This window comes from Oncorhynchus mykiss, chromosome 1 (genome assembly GCF_057628025.1).
Source record: "Oncorhynchus mykiss isolate SJ-2025 chromosome 1, ASM5762802v1, whole genome shotgun sequence".
Classification (NCBI taxonomy): domain Eukaryota; kingdom Metazoa; phylum Chordata; class Actinopteri; order Salmoniformes; family Salmonidae; genus Oncorhynchus; species Oncorhynchus mykiss.
In genome coordinates this window covers 21,974,155-21,994,748 of record NC_143022.1, presented here as the reverse complement: position 1 = coordinate 21,994,748, position 20,594 = coordinate 21,974,155, and the positions used below count along the sequence as shown (strand labels likewise).

The window sequence follows — 20,594 nt, the reverse complement described above, 5'->3', positions numbered from 1 at the left end:
TAATTCCGCCGGAACCCAGGAAGAGTAGCTTCGGCCTGGATCCATAATAAATACAAATACAAACAACTGATCTATTACCAGTGTGATAATTTAACTTACCTCAAATGTTTTTTGTTTTTTTAATGGTCTGAGAAGAACAACAGGAAGCAAAGCCAATATGTGGTGATAATGTTTGGGCCTATAGCCTACGGCACTAACCTCATTATTACAGTACTGTTTTGTGTATAGGCTTATGTTTTTTAAGTCATGTAAAAAAAATAATTTAAGGTAGCATTTTGACTGTGATCTCATTTTGACTGAGAATGTGATCTTGACTCAAAAAAGGTTGGTGACCAGTGCTTTAGAGTAATTGCACAGTTGGAGCCTGGAAATAAATCAAATAAATTATTTGGCTCCCCTCATCCCTCGTCCCTCTCCCCTCCCTCTCTCGCTCTCCACAGGTACCCTATCCAGTCACCCAGGCCGGGTTGCTATGGTGACAGGGAGGACTCACCTGGAGTGCGCAACTACGGCAATCGGGCCCCTGACGAGCTGTTTGATGTCTACTGCTTTGCCAAGCAACTGCAAGGTACAATCAGATGTTAGTCATCCATGGCCTTGCAAATTCCCAGACGCCCCAGGAGCTACGATGCTGAATCAGCCTGACTTAATTCACGACCTATTACCTCTGGTTGGGAACCACTGATTTAAGCTGTAGCTGGGTGGTGAGTAATACTGCCGTGGCCAGGATCAGGGAAACTGCTACAGGAGGATGGAGTCATATTTACAGCAGGTGCCTTTAAAATAGATCTGGGTAATTTGTTACTGTGCAGAGCCAGACCTGTCAGTTAATAGTTCTACAGGAAGTAGATGAGAATTTTATGAGAAGTGTAATTCTTGACACCTTGCAAATGACTGGGCTATCTAGCTGGATAGGATGGATGTTCATTGTCAGGTTCTATGGTTCTGAGTGTTCTTCTGTGAAATGACTCTGCATGACTCATGGGTCATTGCTTCACTGACCTCCTGTTCAATCTTGTCTGTTGACACTTCTTATATTACATTTCACACCACTCTAACCATCTCGTACTTTATTCTCATCATATTCCCCTATCTCCCCTGTTACTCCGTACCACTTCACCTCCCATACCTATCTCTCTTTCCCCTCACACTATACCTCATTATACCTCCAATCTCTCCATCTCCATCCCCCTCTCCCAGGTGAGGTGTTCCACTCGTCTGTACCAGAGAAGCTGAGCCTGGCCACAGCCTCTACCCATTGCCACTCTCTGGGAGCCCAGCTGGCCACGGCAGGGCAGCTCTACCAAGCCTGGCAGACTGGCCTGGACCAGTGTGACCCAGGCTGGCTGGCCGACGGCAGTGTGCGCTACCCCATAAACCTTCCCCGCCGCAACTGTGGCGGGGATGATCCGGGTGTGCGCACTGTCTACCACAACCCCAACCGCACTGGTTTCCCAGACACCACCACCCGCTTTGACGCCTACTGCTACCGAGGTAATGGCCGAGGTCGCCATCGCCATGGCAACATTTCTGTTTAATTTCTGTTAATTAGTGCGGGTTGTTTGTCTCATGCATGAATTAATGAATTATCACAGAGGGGATTCGGTGACATTTTGGTCCCTTCTGGGATCTGAAGTCTTCTACTGTAGCAACCAGCTAGAGCCCAGTATCAGCATTTCCAAGCTCTCAATGCAGACTTAGAGAGAGCCAACGGAGTTCTGTACATTGGCTGCAGCCTCAATGTCCTTGCAGTGTCATTCTAAAGTGTTTATAATGTTGCTGGACCACTGGAGATTTGTCTAACTTAGTTTCAAGTTCACTTTGGAGCAACGGTAGGCTCCAGTGTGCTGTGGATTTGATTGTGTTTGTGCAGAGTGTGATCTGCATTAGACTGCATTAGCTCCTCAGTGTGTCATGGAGAATGATTGACAGGCACTAAATTGATACAGACGTAATGAAGTCTTATCTTAGACTTTGCCCTTAAGTAAAGTCACCCCAGGAGAGTGTAAAAACATATCTTAATATAATATGTATGCTTTCTTAATTAAAGCAAAACCAAAAACAGAGGTCATCAACATCTAAGAATATGGATGATTCACAGCTTATTGCAAACATGGCAGCTTATTGCAAATATTAATTTTTTAAAGCCATGCCTTATTGCCAGGAAAGCAAATAGGAATGCTAATATATTTCTCATGTAATTCCAGAACGTGAAGCAGGAGTCCAGGCAGCCCAGCCAGTGGGGTTCCTCCAATACAGAGACCCAAAGGCCAATTCCTCAGACACTGAGCCCCAGCACTCTGCCCCCTACCCCCATCCCTCCACCTGGACTGGCATGGCAGACCTGGACAAGGAGGGCATCAGCTCCATCACTGGAGGCAACGAGTCCTCCGAGATCTCTGAGGAGCACGTGGTAATCCACCTCCGGCCAGGGGAGAGTACCCAGGGCTGGGGAGAGGAGAACCAGGAGACCAAGGGGCGATCTAAGACTGGAGCCCCTCAGAACCCATCCTCCAGCCCCAATACCAGCACCCTGGGTCTGTCTGTCCTGGAGAGTCTAGAGACCCACGGAGGTTCTGCCCAGGAAGAGGTGGAGGGAGAGGGGGATGAGGAGTGGCGTTTCGGGTCGTCCGACTCCCCTCTGTCCTCCCAGGCCTCTCCAGTGCTCCAGACCCAGACAGCCAATAACATTCTCCACAGCTTCGTCAACAACCTGATGAAGCCCTTCAGGTATTGGACAGGCTCTGTGGAGGCCGGCACAGAGGCACCTCTCCCAGCCACACCTTCCTCACTGCCCGAGGTGAGAGGAGTACAGGATCAGACAACCCCGGGGTCGGCTATAGTCACACCCACTGAAGGGAAGCAAAAGCTGGGCAGTAAAGGAAGCACGGACAATGCTATCATAGAGCATCGGATTCGAGGCTCCTTGCTCAAGACATCCATCAATGGACTCACCAGCACAGAGGAGGGTCTGCCTGATCAGGATAGAGAGGTGATCACGTTAGTCCCATTGGGCCCTGTGATCCAGTATACACTCACCCAGCCTGGGAGGAAGGGTCCAAGCATGTCCCTAACCAACCCTCAAGGATCATCGTCTAATGGTAAGAACCACAATCGATCAATCAGAGAGTCTATGTGGGTTGGCTGAGTACATCGTGTCTCCTTTCAGTTTAGTTCCTTTTCTCTCGAAAAGTTGCTTTCTTTTTCCGTTCCTATTTGCTCCACCTCAGTGTTTCTTCCAAATCAATGGCTTGTGTTAAATTGAAAATGCGCTGTTTACAAAGGTAGTAAATTGAAAATATGTTTTCTGTGGATGCCAGCTCAAGTCCTTTATTGCTTCAGCGGTAAATAAAGTGAAGGTTTGTTTCAGACTATTAAACACTGTCTCAGGACTATATTTACGGGAGTAATGGAAGTAGAATAGACCAAAAAAAGTTTTTATATAAAAATAAAAAAACATTACATTTGGCATTATCAAATTAAATGTTATTGGTCAAATACACATATTTAGCAGATGTTATTGCGGGTGTAGTGAAATGCTTGTACAGCCTTCCTCTAGTTGTTTTTCCTAGACACTACAGTATCTCTGTGTTGCAAATGGTCGAATTTCCAGAGTATCAGAACACCACTCGGTACTTTCCTTATTTGGTTTTCCTAAGGAGAAATTACATTAAATATACAGTGGGGCAAAAAAGTATTTAGTCAGCCACCAATTGTGCAAGTTATCCCACTTAAAAAGATGAGAGAGGCCTGTCATTTTCATCATAGGTACACTTCAACTATGATAGACAAAATGAGAAAAAAAAATCCAGAAAATCACATTGTAGGATTTGTAATGAATTTATTTGCAAATTATGGTGGAAAATTAGTATTTGGTCAATAACACACGTTTCTCAATAATTTGTTATATACCCTTTGTTGGCAATGACAGAGGTCAAACGTTTTCTGTAAGTCTTCACAAGGTTTTCACACACTGTTGCTGGTATTTTGGCCCATTTCTCCATGCAGATCTCCTCTAGAGCAGTGATGTTTTGGGGCTGTTGCTGAGCAACACAGACCTTCAACTCCCCCCAAAGATTTTCTATGGGGTTGAGATCTGGAGACTGACCAGGCCACTCCAGGACCTTGAAATGCTTCTTACAAAGCCACTACTTCGTTGCCCGGGCGGTGTGTTTGGGATCATTGTCATGCTGAAAGACCCAGCCACGTTTCATCTTCAATGCCCTTGCTGATGGAAGGAGGTTTTCACTCAAACTCTCACGATACATGGCCCCATTCATTCTTTCCTTTGCACGGATCAGTCGTCCTCGTCACTTTGCAGAAAAACAGCCCCAAAACATGATGTTTCCACCCCCATGCTTCACAGTAGGTATGGTGTTCTTTGGATGCAACTCAGCATTCTTTGTCCTCCAAACACGACGAGTTGAGTTTTTACCAAAAAGTTATATATACAGAAATCTTGCTTGTTTGTAGGTGACCAAATACTTATTTTCCACCATAATTTGCAAATAAATTCATTAAAAATCCTACAATGTGATTTTCTGGATTTTTTTCCCTCATTTTGTCTTTTATAGTTGAAGTGTACCTATGATGAAAATTACAGGCCTCTCTCATATTTTTAAGTGGGAGAACTTGCACAATTGGTGGTTGACTAAATACTTTTTTGCCCCACTGTATATGCACTTTGGGTGTCTATTCAAATAAAATAAAATACATATGTATTTGTCACATATACAACGGGTGTAGACTTTACCATGAAATGCTTACTTATGAGCCCTTCCCAACAATGCAGAGTTAAACAATAAGAATAAATGACACAAGAATGAAGCTAAATACCAGTACCAAACCAAAATCAATTTAAATTAAATCTTATTTGCCACATGCTTCGTAAACAACAGATTAACAGTGAAGTACTTTACCAATGAAGAATTAAAGATAAAGAATAGAAATAAAAAATGTAAGTAGTGACACGAGGAATAAATACACAGTGGATAACGAATAACACTAACGAGTAAAAACAACATGGCCATATACAGGAGTACCAGTAACAAATCGATGTGCAGGGATACGAGGTATTTGAGGTAGATATGTACATGAAGGCAGGGTAAAGTGACAAGGCATCAGGATAGATAATAATAAGGTATTTGAGGTAGATATGTACATGAAGGCAGGGTAAAGTGACTAGGCATCAGGATAGATAATAATAAGGTATTTGAGGTAGATATGTACATGAAGGCAGAGTAAAGTGACAAGGCATCAGGATAGATAATAATAAGGTATTTGAGGTAGATATGTACATGAAGGCAGGGTAAAGTGACTAGGCATCAGGATAGATAATAATAAGGTATTTGAGGTAGATATGTACATGAAGGCAGGGTAAAGTGACTAGGCATCAGGATAGATAATAATAAGGTATTTGAGGTAGATATGTACATGAAGGCAGGGTAAAGTGACAAGGCATCAGGATAGATAATAATAAGGTATTTGAGGTAGATATGTACATGAAGGCAGGGTAAAGTGACTAGGCATCAGGATAGATAATAATAAGGTATTTGAGGTAGATATGTACATGAAGGCAGGGTAAAGTGACTAGACATCAGGATAGATAATAATAAGGTATTTGAGGTAGATATGTACATGAAGGCAGGGTAAAGTGACAAGGCATCAGGATAGATAATAACAAGGTATTTGAGGGAGATATGTACATAGTTATTTCCCCGATTGTCCAGGTGGGAGAGAACAGTGAGAAGTGCAATTAACATTGCTTCATCTGTGGATCTGTCGGGGCAGTACGCAAATTGGAGTGAGTTGATGTGTGTCATGATCAGCCTTTCAAAGCGCTTCATAATTACAGATGTGAGTGCTATGTGACAATAGTAGTTACACCAGCAGCACACCACCCTGCATCCCACTGCTGGGCTGCCTCTGAAGCTAAGTAGGGTTGGTCCTAGTTGGTCCCTGGATGAGAAACCAGATGTTCCTGGAAGTAATGTTGGATGGCCAGTAGGAGACACTCTTTCCTCTGGTCTATAATTTTTTTTTGCAGTGATTGGGGACATTGCCCTGTGTAGGGTGCTGTCTTTTGGATGGGACGTTAAACAGGTGTCCGGACTCTCTGTGGTCACTAAAGATCCCATGGCACTTATAGTAAGATTAGAGGTGTTAACCCCGGTGTCCTGGCTAAATTCTCAGTCTGGCCCTCATGACCACCTAATCATCTCTAGCTTCCAATTGGCTCCTTCATCCCCCTTCCTCTCCCATGCAACTATTCCACAGGTTGTTGCTCTAAATGAGAATGTGTTATCAGTCAACTTACCTGTAAAAATAAGAGTTAAATAATTAAAACAAAGCAATTTAGGCAGGTTATCTTGGATTTCTGGGTAACAGTGACAGTGGTTGTCAGCTTGAAACATGTTGGGATTACACACTGGGAATGAAGACATTGAAAATGTCTGTGAAGCCCAGTGGTCTTGCTAGTGTTTAAAAGTCTTACTCACAAAGGCCACGGAGAGCGATCTCACACAGTCATCCAGAACAACAGGGGCTTTCATGCAAGACTCATGAAACAAAGGAATAGGGTCTGGTGTGAACAAGGGAACAGCTGAGTTGGAGTTGAAGTAAGAGTTGAAGTCAAAAGCTAGGTTAGTAACTGTTGATCTGATGTCCAAAAGTTATTGGCGGTCATAGGAGATAATAGTATGAACTTTCTGTACAAAAAAAGTAAAGATTTTTTAAAAGTCACTAAATAACAAAGTCTGGTTGGAGCTCGTGAGATGACGACCTTCTCTGTCGGCGCAATCTTTCATCTTAGGTCCAGAGCCATCACTAAGCCAGCTTCCAGCAGTGCAAAGAGGAAAATGAAAGCAGAGAATGAGGCCGGCCAAAGCAAAAACTCAGAGAGCCAGAGTCAGTGCTGCAGTGATGTGTTTGGCTCACCGGTGTGAATACATAGAACTCAGTTGATCTGTGTGTGTGTGTGCATCAGTGCGTGTGTGAGCACACGTGTGTGTGTGTGTCTCTGTGTGTTATGTCTACATCAGTGCATGTGTGTGTGAGCACACGTGTGTGTGTGTCTCTGTGTGTTATGTCTACATCAGTGCTTGTGTGTGTGCGTGTTCATGTCTACTTCTGTGTCTGTGGCTCAAGGACCTGGGATTTTGAGCTAGCATCCAAACCCCAGTTAATTCTCCACAGAGCTGAGCTAGGCGTGTGGGTCGTAAAGGTCATCTTATTGGGCTATTCCCCGCATGAAAGCCCTGCGACTTCAAACCACAATCAATTCCTGTGATTCCTCGGCTGTTTGAAGGAGGGACAAACAGGCAACCAGGCAATGTTTCATCTTACGGCCAGCACTTACACAGCTATACACAGCCACCAGAGCTAAAGGGAGAATAGAGAGAGAAATCTAAAGTCTCGCACAGAGGTGTTTAAATAAGTTGTGAAGGTAGGGTGAAGGTAGTGAAGGTAGGGCTCCTTCTATGGCCTGGGCTTCATTAGATACAAAAACTGTTGCTATCCTCCCTGAAACCAAAACTCCAAACCCAAGGCATTAATGTTTTACGCTGGGTGAAAATCTAGCTTTAGTCTGCGTGCATTATTCTCAGCCTCGTTCCAATTAATGCAGGGCTAGCTAGGTGTTCCTCGCCTCGCTCGCCAGCATTCACGTCTACCCCAATTACGACGGCCCTGGGTGAGCGTAGGTGGTCATTATCACCATGGCAATGATGAGCGGATAGAAAACGCGAAGGATGAAAAAGAAGAGAGGAGAGAGGAGGATGCATTTGGAAGGGGCTTTTGAGATGTTTTTTTATTACATCTTTTACAGGAAGTTGTTGAATGAATGTTTCCTCTTAAAGTGGCATCACTCGCCAGATATAAACTATGTTATCGGCACCGCAGGCTGTTGCTTCCTCTAGGTAATCTACATTATTGATTCTGCCATTTTTATTTTTATGATTGGCAGGAAAAACATTGCATGTGAATCTTGACACCTCAGTCAAAGAAATGCATGTTTCCCCATTTCCCCACACAGTCTTAGCAAAGCATCATGGGAATAAATCTTTGTGATGAAACATCACGCCACTCCAGATAGATGTGTGACATGATTCACATGTCACACAATAACTTTTCCCAGTCGTCTTTATTAGATGCCATATCTTACAACAGTATAGTGCTGAGGATGTGTGTGTGGATGTGTGTGTGTGTGTGTTTGTGTGTGTGTGTGTGTGTGCTAGCTCGCATATGTACGTGTGTGCTGGCACGTGCGTGTGTGTGTGTGTGTGTGTGTGTGTGTGTGTGTGTGCTAGCTCGCATATGTATGTGTGTGCTTGTGTGTGTGTGTGTGTGTGTGTGTGTGTGTGTGTGTGTGTGTGTGTGTGTGTGTGTGTGTGTGTGTGTGTGTGCGTGTGTGTGTAACAGAAGTGCTGAGGCTGCACTAGTACACTGTGTCCTGGGGAGGCTTCAACTCCTCTCCCATTATGCTGTGTGACTGGAGGGTTCGACTCCGCTTGTTTACCCCAGAAAGAGACATGTACAGCTGATTTACAGTACCGCTGTCACTGAATACACACAATGGAGCACATCATTGACTTGCCTTGATTTAGTCATTTGTGGGCAGTTTATCACGGTATGACAATATTTGTTTTGCAGGATATTTATGTGTTGACTTTAAGCCAAAACTCACAACAAAAGATAGCAGTGGAATACGGCAATCGAAATACTAGGCCGCACATGAATTATTTGTATTTCTTATATCAGCCATTAGAATAGATAATTAGACTTGATTAATTAATTTAATCACTCAATATCTCATCATTATGTGAAGGCAAAGTGGTTAATTAGCTATTCACATTATTAATTGGACAATTACACCATCTACAGCTCTTATGTAAATGAACCTGTGCTCACATACTGTAGCACATAGGGGGTGGAGTCAACATGCAGACCCCTGAATCATTTAGTATTGATTTAATATTTCATATGTGGACATACAGTATTTGTCTATGTTTCTCCCCACAGTAATTAGTTGTATTATGTAGTACAGCCAGAGGCCCTGCTGTGGTTCTTTGCACACCAGAGTTAGCTGTGCTTTGCTGTTTAGAGCTACAGTAGAACTCTAGCTGCCTAATATGGTAATACTATGAGGAAATTCACTGCTAAAAACCAACCCACATCTAGTCTGAATTATTCATTGTGTAGATACACTATGGTTTAGTACATTACCTAGGAGCACAGGAGGCTGGTGAGAGGAAGACAGCTCATAATAATGGCTGGGATGGAAACCACATGTTTGGTACTATTCCATTCATTCCATTCCAGCAATTCCCACAAGCCCGTCCTCCCCAATTAAGGTACAAACAGCCTGAGCTAGAAGGAGCATAGCGGTGCGGTTCATCTGAATAATCAAGGGTGTAGATATGCAGTAGTCAATGAAGGATGGTGTTTTAAAGAAAAGCTTTAGTATCTTACACTTGGTCAGTTTTAGCCCAGGAATGCATTGATTGCAGTTTGGTGTCTGGTCTAGGAAAGTCAAATCTAATCTAATCCAATTTAATTTGTCACATGTGCTGAATACAACAGGTGTAGGTAGACCTTACCGTGAAATTCTTACTTACAAGCCCCTAACCAAAATTGCAGTTCAAGAATTAGGGTTAAGAAAATATTTACTAAATCAATTAAAGTGAAAAAAATATATTAAAAAGTAACACAAGAAAATGACATAACAATAACAGGGCTGGGTGTACCGGTACCGAGTCAATGTGCGGGGGTACAAGTCAGTCGAGGTCATTTGTAAAGTGACTATGCATAGATAATAAACAGCGAGTAGCAACAGTGTAAAAATGATAGTTTCTATAGAATGAGAAAAGTGTGAAATTGCCTTACCAGATCCTCTTGTTTTGTGTATGTTGGGCCTGGTACGCAGTGTGGGTCTGCTACTGTGCTTTGTACTGGAATACAAAGAGGCTGCACCATTATTGGAATGACGACAGTAATCCAAATTAATAAATATTTTAGCAGATTTAGCAAAATATACATAAATAAAATTGTTGCCATGAATGAGGGTTCGCCTCCAGGTATACAAGTAAATAACCAGCCTTCCTACGGCGCAACACAACAACCAATCACCATTTAAAGTCTTACACTCCATTCCTGTTTGCATATTAAACCCTATTAACTATGTCTTACATCTGGGCATAGATACTGTATCAGAATAGATAAATAAAATAAAAAGGCAAATAGATAATGAAACTATGGATTTGAATGAATTAAATATAATGACTGCTGCACTGATTCCTAATTAAACAATGCAATCATTCAAACTATTTCCCTCCCATTCTATGTTAATGAATGTGTGTTGTCACTCTGCAGGATTCACAGCAGTGAGACCCGGTGTGAATAGCAAGGCCGTGGAGGCTGTGAATGGATCAGGAGGCCCCCTCCAGGGCATTTGGGGTGGGTTGGCTTCATCCCTAGGGACCCCGGAACCATACCCAGGTAGCCAGCTGAGATGGGCCCTGAAGGCCATGAAGGGCTCCAAGCTGGAGGTCCCAGGACAGGGACACGTGGCCTACATGGGGAAGGATTCCACCTGGGAGCCCATGGAGGCCAAAGCGGGTCCCCTAGAGGTCATGACCCTGCCTACCAACCCAGAGAGCTACTCTGGTGAGGGGAAAGATCAGAATGAGGACCGCAGCATCCCCCGATCCATCCTGGAGAGTGAGGACAAAGAGACAGAGGCAGAGGGAAGCGGGAGAGGAGGGAACGACTTTCCAGGTGACTTTGGATCGAACAGTGACACCAACCCAGGCAGCGGTGCCAGCAGCAGCACAAAGCCTTTTCTGTCTGGATTGAAACCCACCGAGACCCAGAGCCAGAACCAGACTCTGACAGAACACACCACTATGTTTCAGTGGCAGCTAGTGGACCAGCCCACCACCTCATCTACTGCTGCCTCTGCTGCTGGCTCCAGCCGGGGCCCGGGGGGTACCGCTGAGGAGGCCAGGGGAGAGATTGTCTATGTCCGACGCCCTACTGAGAAGCTCCTTCCAACCACCTCCAGTAAGAAAGATGGCTTCCCCCCTGTGATCAGAAAGCAGAGCCTGAGTACAGCCAGGGTGACTGAGAGACAACGAAGCCCAAATGAGGCCACCACACCTGGGTTCACTTCCAGACCTGCAGCTTCTATGGAGCCCCTGACAACCATCAAAACTTCCAAAGCAAACAACCAGAGAAACGACTCCGGTGATTCTACCTCTACCAAGGAGCCACCCATCTCCATTGCACGGGTTCCAGTAGATAGAGAGGAGACAGCTAGTACCACATCTCTGACCAGAGATGGACCCCAAACAACTGCAGCTTTGACTCAGCTGACCACGGCGTTGTCCTTTCTGAAGGGCAGCGACCATGAGGAAGAGTCCAGGTTACCTGTTTCAGAATCATTCGTGGTGGGAAAAGGATGGATGCCATTGGGAGAGATGAAGCCCACGTCTAAGGAGGACAAAACCCCTGTGACCACAGAGAAGACGGAGAAGAGAGAGAAGACCACCTTTGGTGTCGTTATGCCCAGCTGGGGCTTTGGCCTCAACCCTTCAGGTATCTTCCCTTTTCTATTTTATTGTCACCATTATTAGCCTTTATCTAATAATATTATGCAATCATATAATCCATTACTTCTCTAAACCATAGGAGGGGAGCTGAGGCCCAATGATCAATTTAACGCATGATGCTGCAGATGCTATGTCTCTCTCTCTCTCTCTCTCTCTCTCTCTCTCTCTCTCTCTCTCTCTCTCTCTCTCTCTCTCTCTCTCTCTCTCTCTCTCTCTGTCTCTCTCTCTCTCTCTCTCTCTCTCTGTCTCTCTCTGTCTCTCTCTCTCTCGCTCTGTCTCTCTCTCTCTGTCTCTCTCTCTCTCTCTCTCTCTCTCTGTCTCTCTGTCTCTCTCTCTCTGTCTCTCTCTCTCTCTCTCTCTCTCTGTCTCTCTCTCTCTCTCTCTCTCTCTCTCTCTCTCTGTCTCTCTCTATCTGTCTCTCTCTCTCTCTCTCTCTCTCTCTCTCTCTCTGTCTCTCTCTCTCTGTCTCTCTCTCTCTCTCTCTCTCAATTCAATTCAATTCAAGGGGCTTTATTGGCATGGGAAACATGTGTTAACATTGCAATAAAGACATTACAAATGTCATATTATATATATATATACACACACACAGTGTTGTAACAATGTACAAATGGTTAAAGTACACAAGGGAAAATAAATAAGCGTAAATATGGGTTGTATTTACAATGGTGTTTGTTCTTTACTGGTTGCCCTTTTCTTGTGACAACAGGTCACAAATATTGCTGCTGTGATGGCACACTGTGGAATTTCACCCAGTAGATATGGGAGTTTATCAAAATTGGATTTGTTTTCGAATTCTTTGTGGATCTGTCTTCTCTTGAGAGCAATAGCAAGGCTATGCTCACTGAGTCTGTACATAGTCAAAGATTTCCTTAAGTTTGGGTCAGTCACAGTGGTCAGGTATTCTTCCACGGTGTACTCTCTGTTTAGGGCCAAATAGCATTCTAGTTTGCTCTGTTTTTTTGTTAATTCTTTCCAATGTGTCAAATAATTTTATTTTTGTTTTCTCATGATTTGGTTGGCTCTGATTGTGCTGCTGTCCTGAGGCTCGGTGGGGTGTGTTTGTGTTTGTGAACAGAGCCCCAGGACCAGCTTGCTTAGGGGACACTTCTCCAGGTTCATCTCTCTGTAGGTGATGGCTTTGTTATGGAAGGTTTGGGAATCGCTTCCTTTTAGGTGGTTGTAGAATTTAACGGCTCTTTTCTGGATTTTGATAATTAGTGGGTATCAGCCTAATTCTGCTATGCGTGCATTATTTGGTGTTCTACGTTGTACACGGGGGATATTTTATTTTTGCAGAATTCTGCATGCAGAGTCTCAATTTGGTGTTTGTCCCATTTTGTGAATTCTTGGTTGGTGAGCGGACCCCAGACCTCAAAACCATAAAGGGCAATGGGCTCTATGACTGATTCAAGTATTTTTAGCCAGATCCTAATTGGTATGTTGAAATGTATGTTCCTTTCGATGGCAGAGAATGCCCTTCTTGCCTTTTCTCTCAGATCGTTCACAGTTTTGTGGAAGTTACCTGTGGCGCTGATGTTTAGGCCAAGGTATGTATAGTTTTTTGTGTGCTCTAGGGCAACAGTGTCTAGATGGAATTTGTATTTGTGGTCCTGGCGACTGGACCTTTTTTGGAACACCATTATTTTGGTCTTACTGAGATTTACTGTCAGGGCCCAGGTCTGACAGAATATGTGCAGAAGATCTAGGTGCTGCTGTAGGCCCTCATTGGTTGGTGACAGAAGCACCAGATCATCAGCAAACAGTAGACATTTGACTTCGGATTCTAGTAGGGTGAGGCCGGCTGCTGCAGACTTTTCTAGTGCCCGTGCCAATTCTTTGATATATGTTGAAGAGGGTGGGGCTTAAGCTGCATCCCTGTCTCACCCCACAACCCTGTGTGAAGTGTGTGTTTTTTGCCAATTTTAACCGCACACTTGTTGTTCGTGTACATGGATTTTATAATGTCGTATGTTTTACCACCAACACCACTTTCCTTCAATTTGTATAGCAGACCCTCATGCTCGAGTCGAAGGCTTTTTTGAAATCAACAAAGCATGCGAAGACTTTGCCTTTGTTTTGGTTTGTTTGGTTGTCAATTAGGGTGTGCAGGGTGAATACATGGTCTGTTGTACGGTAATTTGGTAAAAAGCCAATTTGACATTTGCTCAGTACATTGTTTTCATTGAGGAAATGTACGAGTCTGCCGTTAATGATAATGCAGAGGATTTTCCCAAGGTTACTGTTGACGCATATTCCACGGTAGTTATTGGGGTCAAATTTGTCTCCACTTTTGTGGATCCAAATATTGGGGAAGATGCCAGAGCTAAGGATGATGTTAACTTCTTGCGACAAGCAAACCCGTATCCGGGAGCGTAATCATAGCCTCAAATGCATTAGCATAACGCAACTTTTCCTATTCATGAAAATCGCAAATGAAATGAAATAAATATTTTCAAACACAAGCTTAGCCTTTTGTTAACAACACTGTCATCTCAGATTTTCAAAATATGCGTTACAGCCAACGCTAGACAAGCATTTGTGTAAGTTTAGCATAGCACAATGCTATGCTAGGCTTTGCTGGCAGCAGGCAACATTTTCACAAAAATAAGAAAAGCAACCAAATTAAATCATTAACCTTTGAAGAACTTCAGATGCTTTCACTCAGCAGACTCCCAGTTAGATAGCAAATGTTCCTTTTTTCCAAAAATATTATTTTTGTAGGCGAAAGACCTCCCGTTTGTTCATCAGTTTTGGCTGAGAAATCGACCGAAAAATACTTCAACTATAACGCCAAACTTTTTTCAAAATTTGCTCCATAATATCGACAGAAACACAGCAAACGTTGTTTAGGATCCATCCTCAAGGTGTTTTTAACATATATATTCGATAATATATCCGTCAAGGCAATTGTTTTCTCATAAGAAGTGATTGGAAAAATGGCTACCTCAGTATTTTACGCAAGATTTTCTCCGGGAGACACCATGTGACCACTCGCCAAATATGGTCCCTTACAGGCATTCTCCAATGGAAATGCCTAAAAAGACGTCACAATGCTGTAGACAGCTTGGGGAATGCGTGGAAAACGTAAGCTCATTCGTAGCTCATTCACAGCCATATAAGGAGTCATTGGCATGAGGCGGTTTCAAAAAATGCGTCACTTCCTGATTGGATTTTTATCTGGGTTTCGCCTGTAACATCAGTTCTGTGGCACTCATAGACAATATCTTTGCAGTTTTGGAAACGTCAGAGTGTTTTCTTTCCAAAGCTGTCAATTATATGCATAGTCGAGCATCTTTTTGTGACATAATATCTTGTTTAAAACGGGAACGTTTTTCATCCAAAAATTAAAATAGCGCCCCCTATATCCAACTGAATTTTAGTATAGCCAATTGGAATTTGTTGTCTGTATATTTGATCATTTCATTAAGGATACCATCAACATCACAGGCCTTTTTTGGTTGGAGGGTTTTTATTTTGTCGTGTAACTCTTTCAAGGTGATTGGAGAATCCAGTGGGTTCTGGTAGTCTTTAATAGTTGATTATAAGATTTGTATTTGATCATGTATATGTTTTTGCTCTTTATTCTTTGTTATAGAGCCAAAAAGATTGGAGAAGTGGTTTACACATACATCTCCATTTTGGATAGATAATTCTTCATGTTGTGGTTTGTTTAGTGTTTTCCAATTTTCCCAGAAGTGGTTAGAGTATGGATTCTTCAATTACATTGAGCTGATTTCTGACGTGCTGTTCCTTCTTTTTCCGTAGTGTAATTATGTATTGTTTTAGTGATTCACCATAGTGAAGGCGTAGACTCAGGTTTTCCGGGTCTCTATGTTTTTGGTTGGACAGGTTTCTCAATTTCTTTCTTAGATTTTTGCATTCTTCATCAAACCATTTGTCATTGTTGTTCATTTTCTTCGGTTTTCTATTCGAGATTTTTAGATTTGATAGGGAAGCTGAGAGGTCAAATATACTGTTAAGATTATCTTCTGCCAAGTTTACACCTTCACTATTACAGTGGAACGTTTTACCCAGGAAATTGTCTAAAAGGGATTGAATTTGTTGTTGCCTAATTGTTTTTTGGTAGGTTTCCAAACTGCATTCCTTCCATCTATAGCATTTCTTAATGTTACTCAGTTCCTTTGGCTTTGATGCCTCATGATTGAGTATTGCTCTGTTCAAATAGACTGTGATTTTGATGTGGTCTGATAGGGGTGTCAGTGGGCTGACTGAGGTCAGTGATAAAGTAGTCTACAGTACTACTGCCAAGAGATGAGCTATAGGTGTACCTACCATAGGAGTCCCCTCAAAGCCTACCATTGACTATGTACATACCCAGCATGGACAGAGCTGCAGGAGTTGTGACCCGTTTTTGTTGGTTATGTTGTCATAGTTGTGCCTAGGGGGGTATATGTGGGAGGGAATGCTGTCACCTGCAGGCAGGTGTTTGTCCCCCTGTGTGCTGAGGGTGTCAGGTTCTTGTCCGGTTCTGGCATTTAGGTCGCCACAGACTAGTACATGTCCCTGGGCCTGGAAATGATTGATTTAACCCTCCAGGATGGAGAAGCTGTCTTCATTAAAGTATGGGGATACTAGTGGGGGGATATAGGTAGCACACAGGAGGACATTTTTCTCTGTTTCTCTGAATTTCTAGCCAAATGTAATATGTTCCTGTTTTGATTAATTTAATGGAGTGAGTTAGGTCTGCTCTATACCAAATTAGCATACCTCCTGAGTCCCTTCCCTGTTTCACACCTGGTAGTTTGGTGGATGGGACTACCTGCTCTCTGTAACCTAGAGGGCAACCAGTGGGTCCGTTTCCTTTATACCAGGTTTCTTGCAGGATGACAATGTCTGTATTACCGATTTCTTTGGTGAAGTCCGGGTTCCTGCTCTTTAGGCCAAAGGCAGATGACCTCAGGCCTTGGATATTCAAGGATGATAAAGTGAAGGCTTTTTGCATCATAAAGTGTCCAATGTTGTTGGCTGTGGTTTGGCCTCAGGCCAGTAAGTGTGAGCAGAGCCTGCTGAGCATCTGGTACATGCCATTGGCTTGGGCGAGTGTAAGAGTGGGGGTTGGGCCTGTTTGACCGCTCACTACCTGGGTGTATGTGTGACTTCCATGTTGAGGGGTGCTGTGGTCTGGATGTAAGTCCTCTTGGCGTGGGTCCTCTATGTGTAGGTCCAGGGGGGGTCCTGCAGGTCTGGGAGGGTGTCTCACTGGTCTGGGTGGTGTGTCTATTGATCTGTTGCTCCTGTGTGAAGGGTTGGGGATACGTTTGAGAGCGATGTCCTTTAGAGTCCAGGCAAAGGTGGGCACTGCTGTCTTGTAGAGGTGGACCTGGTCTCTCTCTCTCTCTCTCTCTCGCTCTCTCTCTCTCTCTCTCTCTATACATTGATTATACCAACCGTTAGGAACATCTTCCTAATATTGAGTTGTACCCCCCCCTTTTGCCCTCATAACATCCTCAATTCGTCATGGCATGGGCTCTACAAGGTGTCGAAAGCATTTCACAGGGATGCTGGCCCATGTTGACTCCAATGCTTCCCACAGTTGTGTCAAGTTGGCTGGCTGTCCCTTGGATGGTGGACCATTCTTGATACACATGGAAAACTGTTGAGTGTGAAAACCCAGCAGTATTGCAGTTCTTGACACAAACCGGTGTGCCTGGAACTCACTACCATACCTAATTAAAAGGCACTTAAATATTTTGTCTTGTCCATTCACCCTCTGAATGGCACATATACACAATCCATGTCTCAGTTCTCTCAAATCTTAAACATCCTTCTTTAACCGGTCTCCTCCCCTTCATCTTCACTGATTTAAGTGGATTTAACAGGTGACATAATTAAGGGATCATAGCTTTCACCTGGATTCACCTGGTCAGTCTATATAATGGAAAGAGCAGTTGTTCTTAATGTTTTAGACACTTCTTATATATTCCTCTCCACCGTCTTCTTCTCTATTGGACCTAAGAGACTGCTTCTGTAAACAAAGAGGGGCTGTGCATTCGTAGAATGGAAGCAGCCTTAGTGTAGTACTTAGAGGGTCTTGGTTAGTTAGACAGGCTGTGAGAGGCTGAGATCTTAGGCCCCGGCAAATCAATGTTGACGGAAGCTAGAAGATGCGAGCTGTAATTGACTCTCTCTCCCGCTGTCTCTCGCAGAGCGAAGCCCTTCGTCCAAGTTCAGAATGATACAGCATGTGTAGAGACGCAATCTGCTCGCCCTCTCTAACTTGTTCACATTAATTCACCCTGATGGGAATGGGTTTTAAGCCTCACCCATATATTTTTTTACTCTGCCATGAAGGCTGGAGGGAAGATAACATCCTTGGTTGAGGAGTTTGTTCTCTTGGCCTCGTTTGAAATCCACACAGTAGGGCTGACTCACGGCTAAGAAAGTTCTCGTGAAATATTTAGTGCCTATTTCAGTGAAAAGTTCATGTCTGGTAAAGGAACACTGATGTCCCATGTAGAATATATGACTATGAACAAATGATGCGATGCAGACATCTGGTAGCATTTTATTGGTCACATGCACATATTTAGCAGATGTTATTGCAGGTGTAGCGAAGTGCTTGTGTTCCTAGCTCCAACAGTGTAGTAGTATCCTTTCTGATCTCCCCATCCCGGATCCGGGTTCGTGAATACAGACTCAAGCTCATTACCATAACGCAACGTTAACTATTCATGAAAATCGCAAATGAAATGAAATAAATATGCTAGCTCTCAAGCTTAGCCTTTTGTTAACAACACTGTCATCTCAGATTTTCAAAATATGCTTCTCAACCATTGCAAAACAAGCATTTGTGTAACAGTATTGATGGCTAACGTAGCATTTAGCATTAGCATTCAGCTGGCAACATTTACACAAAAAAACAGAAAAGCATTCAAAAAAATCATTTACCTTTGAAGAACTTCAGATGTTTTCAATGAGGAGACTCTCAGATAGCAAATGTTCAGTTTTTCCTGAAAGATTATTTGTTTAGGACAAATCGCTCCGTTTTCTGCGTCACGTTTAGCTATGAAAAAACCCCTGTATCCAGGATTGTGTAAATCTATCAGCAAGCTCATTAGCATAACACAACGTTAACTATTTATGAAAATCGCAAATGAAATGAAATAAATATGCCATCTCTCAAGCTTAGCCTTTTGTAAACAACACTGTCATCTCAGATTTTCAAAATATGCTTCTCAACCATAGGAAAACAATAATTTGTGTAAAAGTAGCTAGCTAGAGTTAGCATTTCGCGTTAGCATTTAGCGTTAGCATTAGCGTTAGCATCCAGCACGCAACATTAACAAAAACATAAAAGCCTTCAAATAAAATCATTTACCTTTGAAGAACTTCTGATGTTTTCAATGAGGATACTCTCAGTTAGATAGCAGATGCTCAGTTTTTCCAAAAAGATTCCTTGTGTATTAGAAATAGCTCCGTTTTATACATCACATTTGGCTACCAAAAAAAATCCATAAATTCAGTCCTCAAAACGCAAACTTTTTTCCAAATTAACTCCATAATATCGACTGAAAACATGGCAAACGTTGTTTAGAATCAATCATCAAGGTGTTTTTCACATATCTCTTCATTGATACATCGTTCTTGGACACATGCTTTCTCCCCTGAATCAAATGGTAAAGTAGAAGCAGCTGGCAATTGCGCACCGAATTCGACGCAGGACACCAGGCGGACACTTGGAAAATGTAGTCTCTTATGGTCAATCTTCCAATGATATGCCTACAAATACGTCACAATGCTGCTAAGACCTTGGGCGAACGACAGAAAGTGTAGGCTCATTCGTTGCGCAATCACAGCCATATAAGGAGAGAATGGAAAACAGAGCTTCAGAAATTCTGCTAATTCCTGGGTGATGCGTCATCTTGGTTTCGCCTGTAGAATGAGTTCTGGGGCACTTACAGACAAAATCTTTGCAGATTCTGAAACTTCAGAGTGTTTTCTTTCCAAAACTGTCAAGAATATGCATAGTCGAGCATCTTTTCGTGACAAAATATCGCGCTTAAAACGGGAACGTTTTTTATCCAAAAATGAAATAGCGCCCCTAGAGCTCTAACAGGGTATCTAACAATTCACAACAATACACACAAATTGAAAGTAAAAGAATGGAATTAAGAAATATATAAATATTAGGACAAGCAATGTCGGAGTGGCATTGGCTAAAATACAGTAGAATATAATACAGTATATACATATGAGATGAGTAAAGCAGCACGTAAACATTATTAAAGTGATGAGTGTTCCATTATTAAAGTGGTCAGTGATTCCATGTCTATATCATGATACAAGGCGAGACCCAGATGGAGACACGGGAGGAAGATGGTTGGAGTCTTACAATATTTATTAATCCAATAGGGTAAAGCAAGAGAATGGTCAGGGACAGGCAAAAGGGTCAAACCAGTTCAGAGTCCAAAAGGTACCAAAGGGCAGGCAGAATCAAGGTCAGAGCAGGCAAGATGATCAGGCAGGCAGAATCAAGGTCAGGGCAGGCAGGATGTTCAGGCAGGCAGAATCAAGGTCAGAGCAGGAAGGATGTTCTGGCAGGCGGAATCAAGGTCAGGGCAGGAAGGATGTTCTGGCAGGCGGAATCAAGGTCAGGGCAGGAAGGATGTTCAGGCAGGCAGAATCAAGGTCAGGGCAGGCAGGATGTTCAGGCAGGCGGAATCAAGGTCAGGGCAGGAAGGATGTTCTGGCAGGCAGAATCAAGGTCAGGGCAGGCAAGATGATCAGGCAGGCAGAATCAAGGTCAGGGCAGGCAGGATGTTCAGGCAGGCAGAATCAAGGTCAGAGCAGGCAGGATGTTCTGGCAGGCGGAATCAAGGTCAGGGCAGGAAGGATGTTCAGGCAGGCAGAATCAAGGTCAGGGCAGGCAGGATGTTCAGGCAGGCGGAATCAAGGTCAGGGCAGAAAGGATGTTCAGGCAGGCAGAATCAAGGTCAGGGCATGCAGGATGTTCAGGCAGGCAGA

General features: G+C 43.3%; 1 protein-coding gene and 1 long non-coding RNA gene across 2 annotated transcripts in view; one reads left to right on the top strand and one right to left on the bottom strand.

Annotated features, from left to right (window-relative positions):
- LOC149985437 (uncharacterized) overlaps positions 1–16,938 on the bottom strand; it is a 45,896-nt gene extending 28,958 nt beyond the window's left edge. The window contains exons 1-2 of the long non-coding RNA XR_016487719.1: positions 14,245–16,938; positions 9,883–9,947 (exon numbers count right to left, since the gene is read on the bottom strand). This is a non-coding gene — a long non-coding RNA (uncharacterized LOC149985437). The remainder of the gene's footprint in view (positions 1–9,882; positions 9,948–14,244) is intronic.
- The window catches only part of LOC110532063 (neurocan core protein), a 265,380-nt gene that overhangs the window by 112,908 nt on the left and 131,878 nt on the right, over positions 1–20,594 (top strand). The window contains exons 6-9 of the mRNA XM_036967166.2: positions 441–568; positions 1,201–1,494; positions 2,208–3,101; positions 10,369–11,592. Coding sequence (XP_036823061.2) covers positions 441–568; positions 1,201–1,494; positions 2,208–3,101; positions 10,369–11,592 — 2,540 coding nt within the window. The remainder of the gene's footprint in view (positions 1–440; positions 569–1,200; positions 1,495–2,207; positions 3,102–10,368; positions 11,593–20,594) is intronic.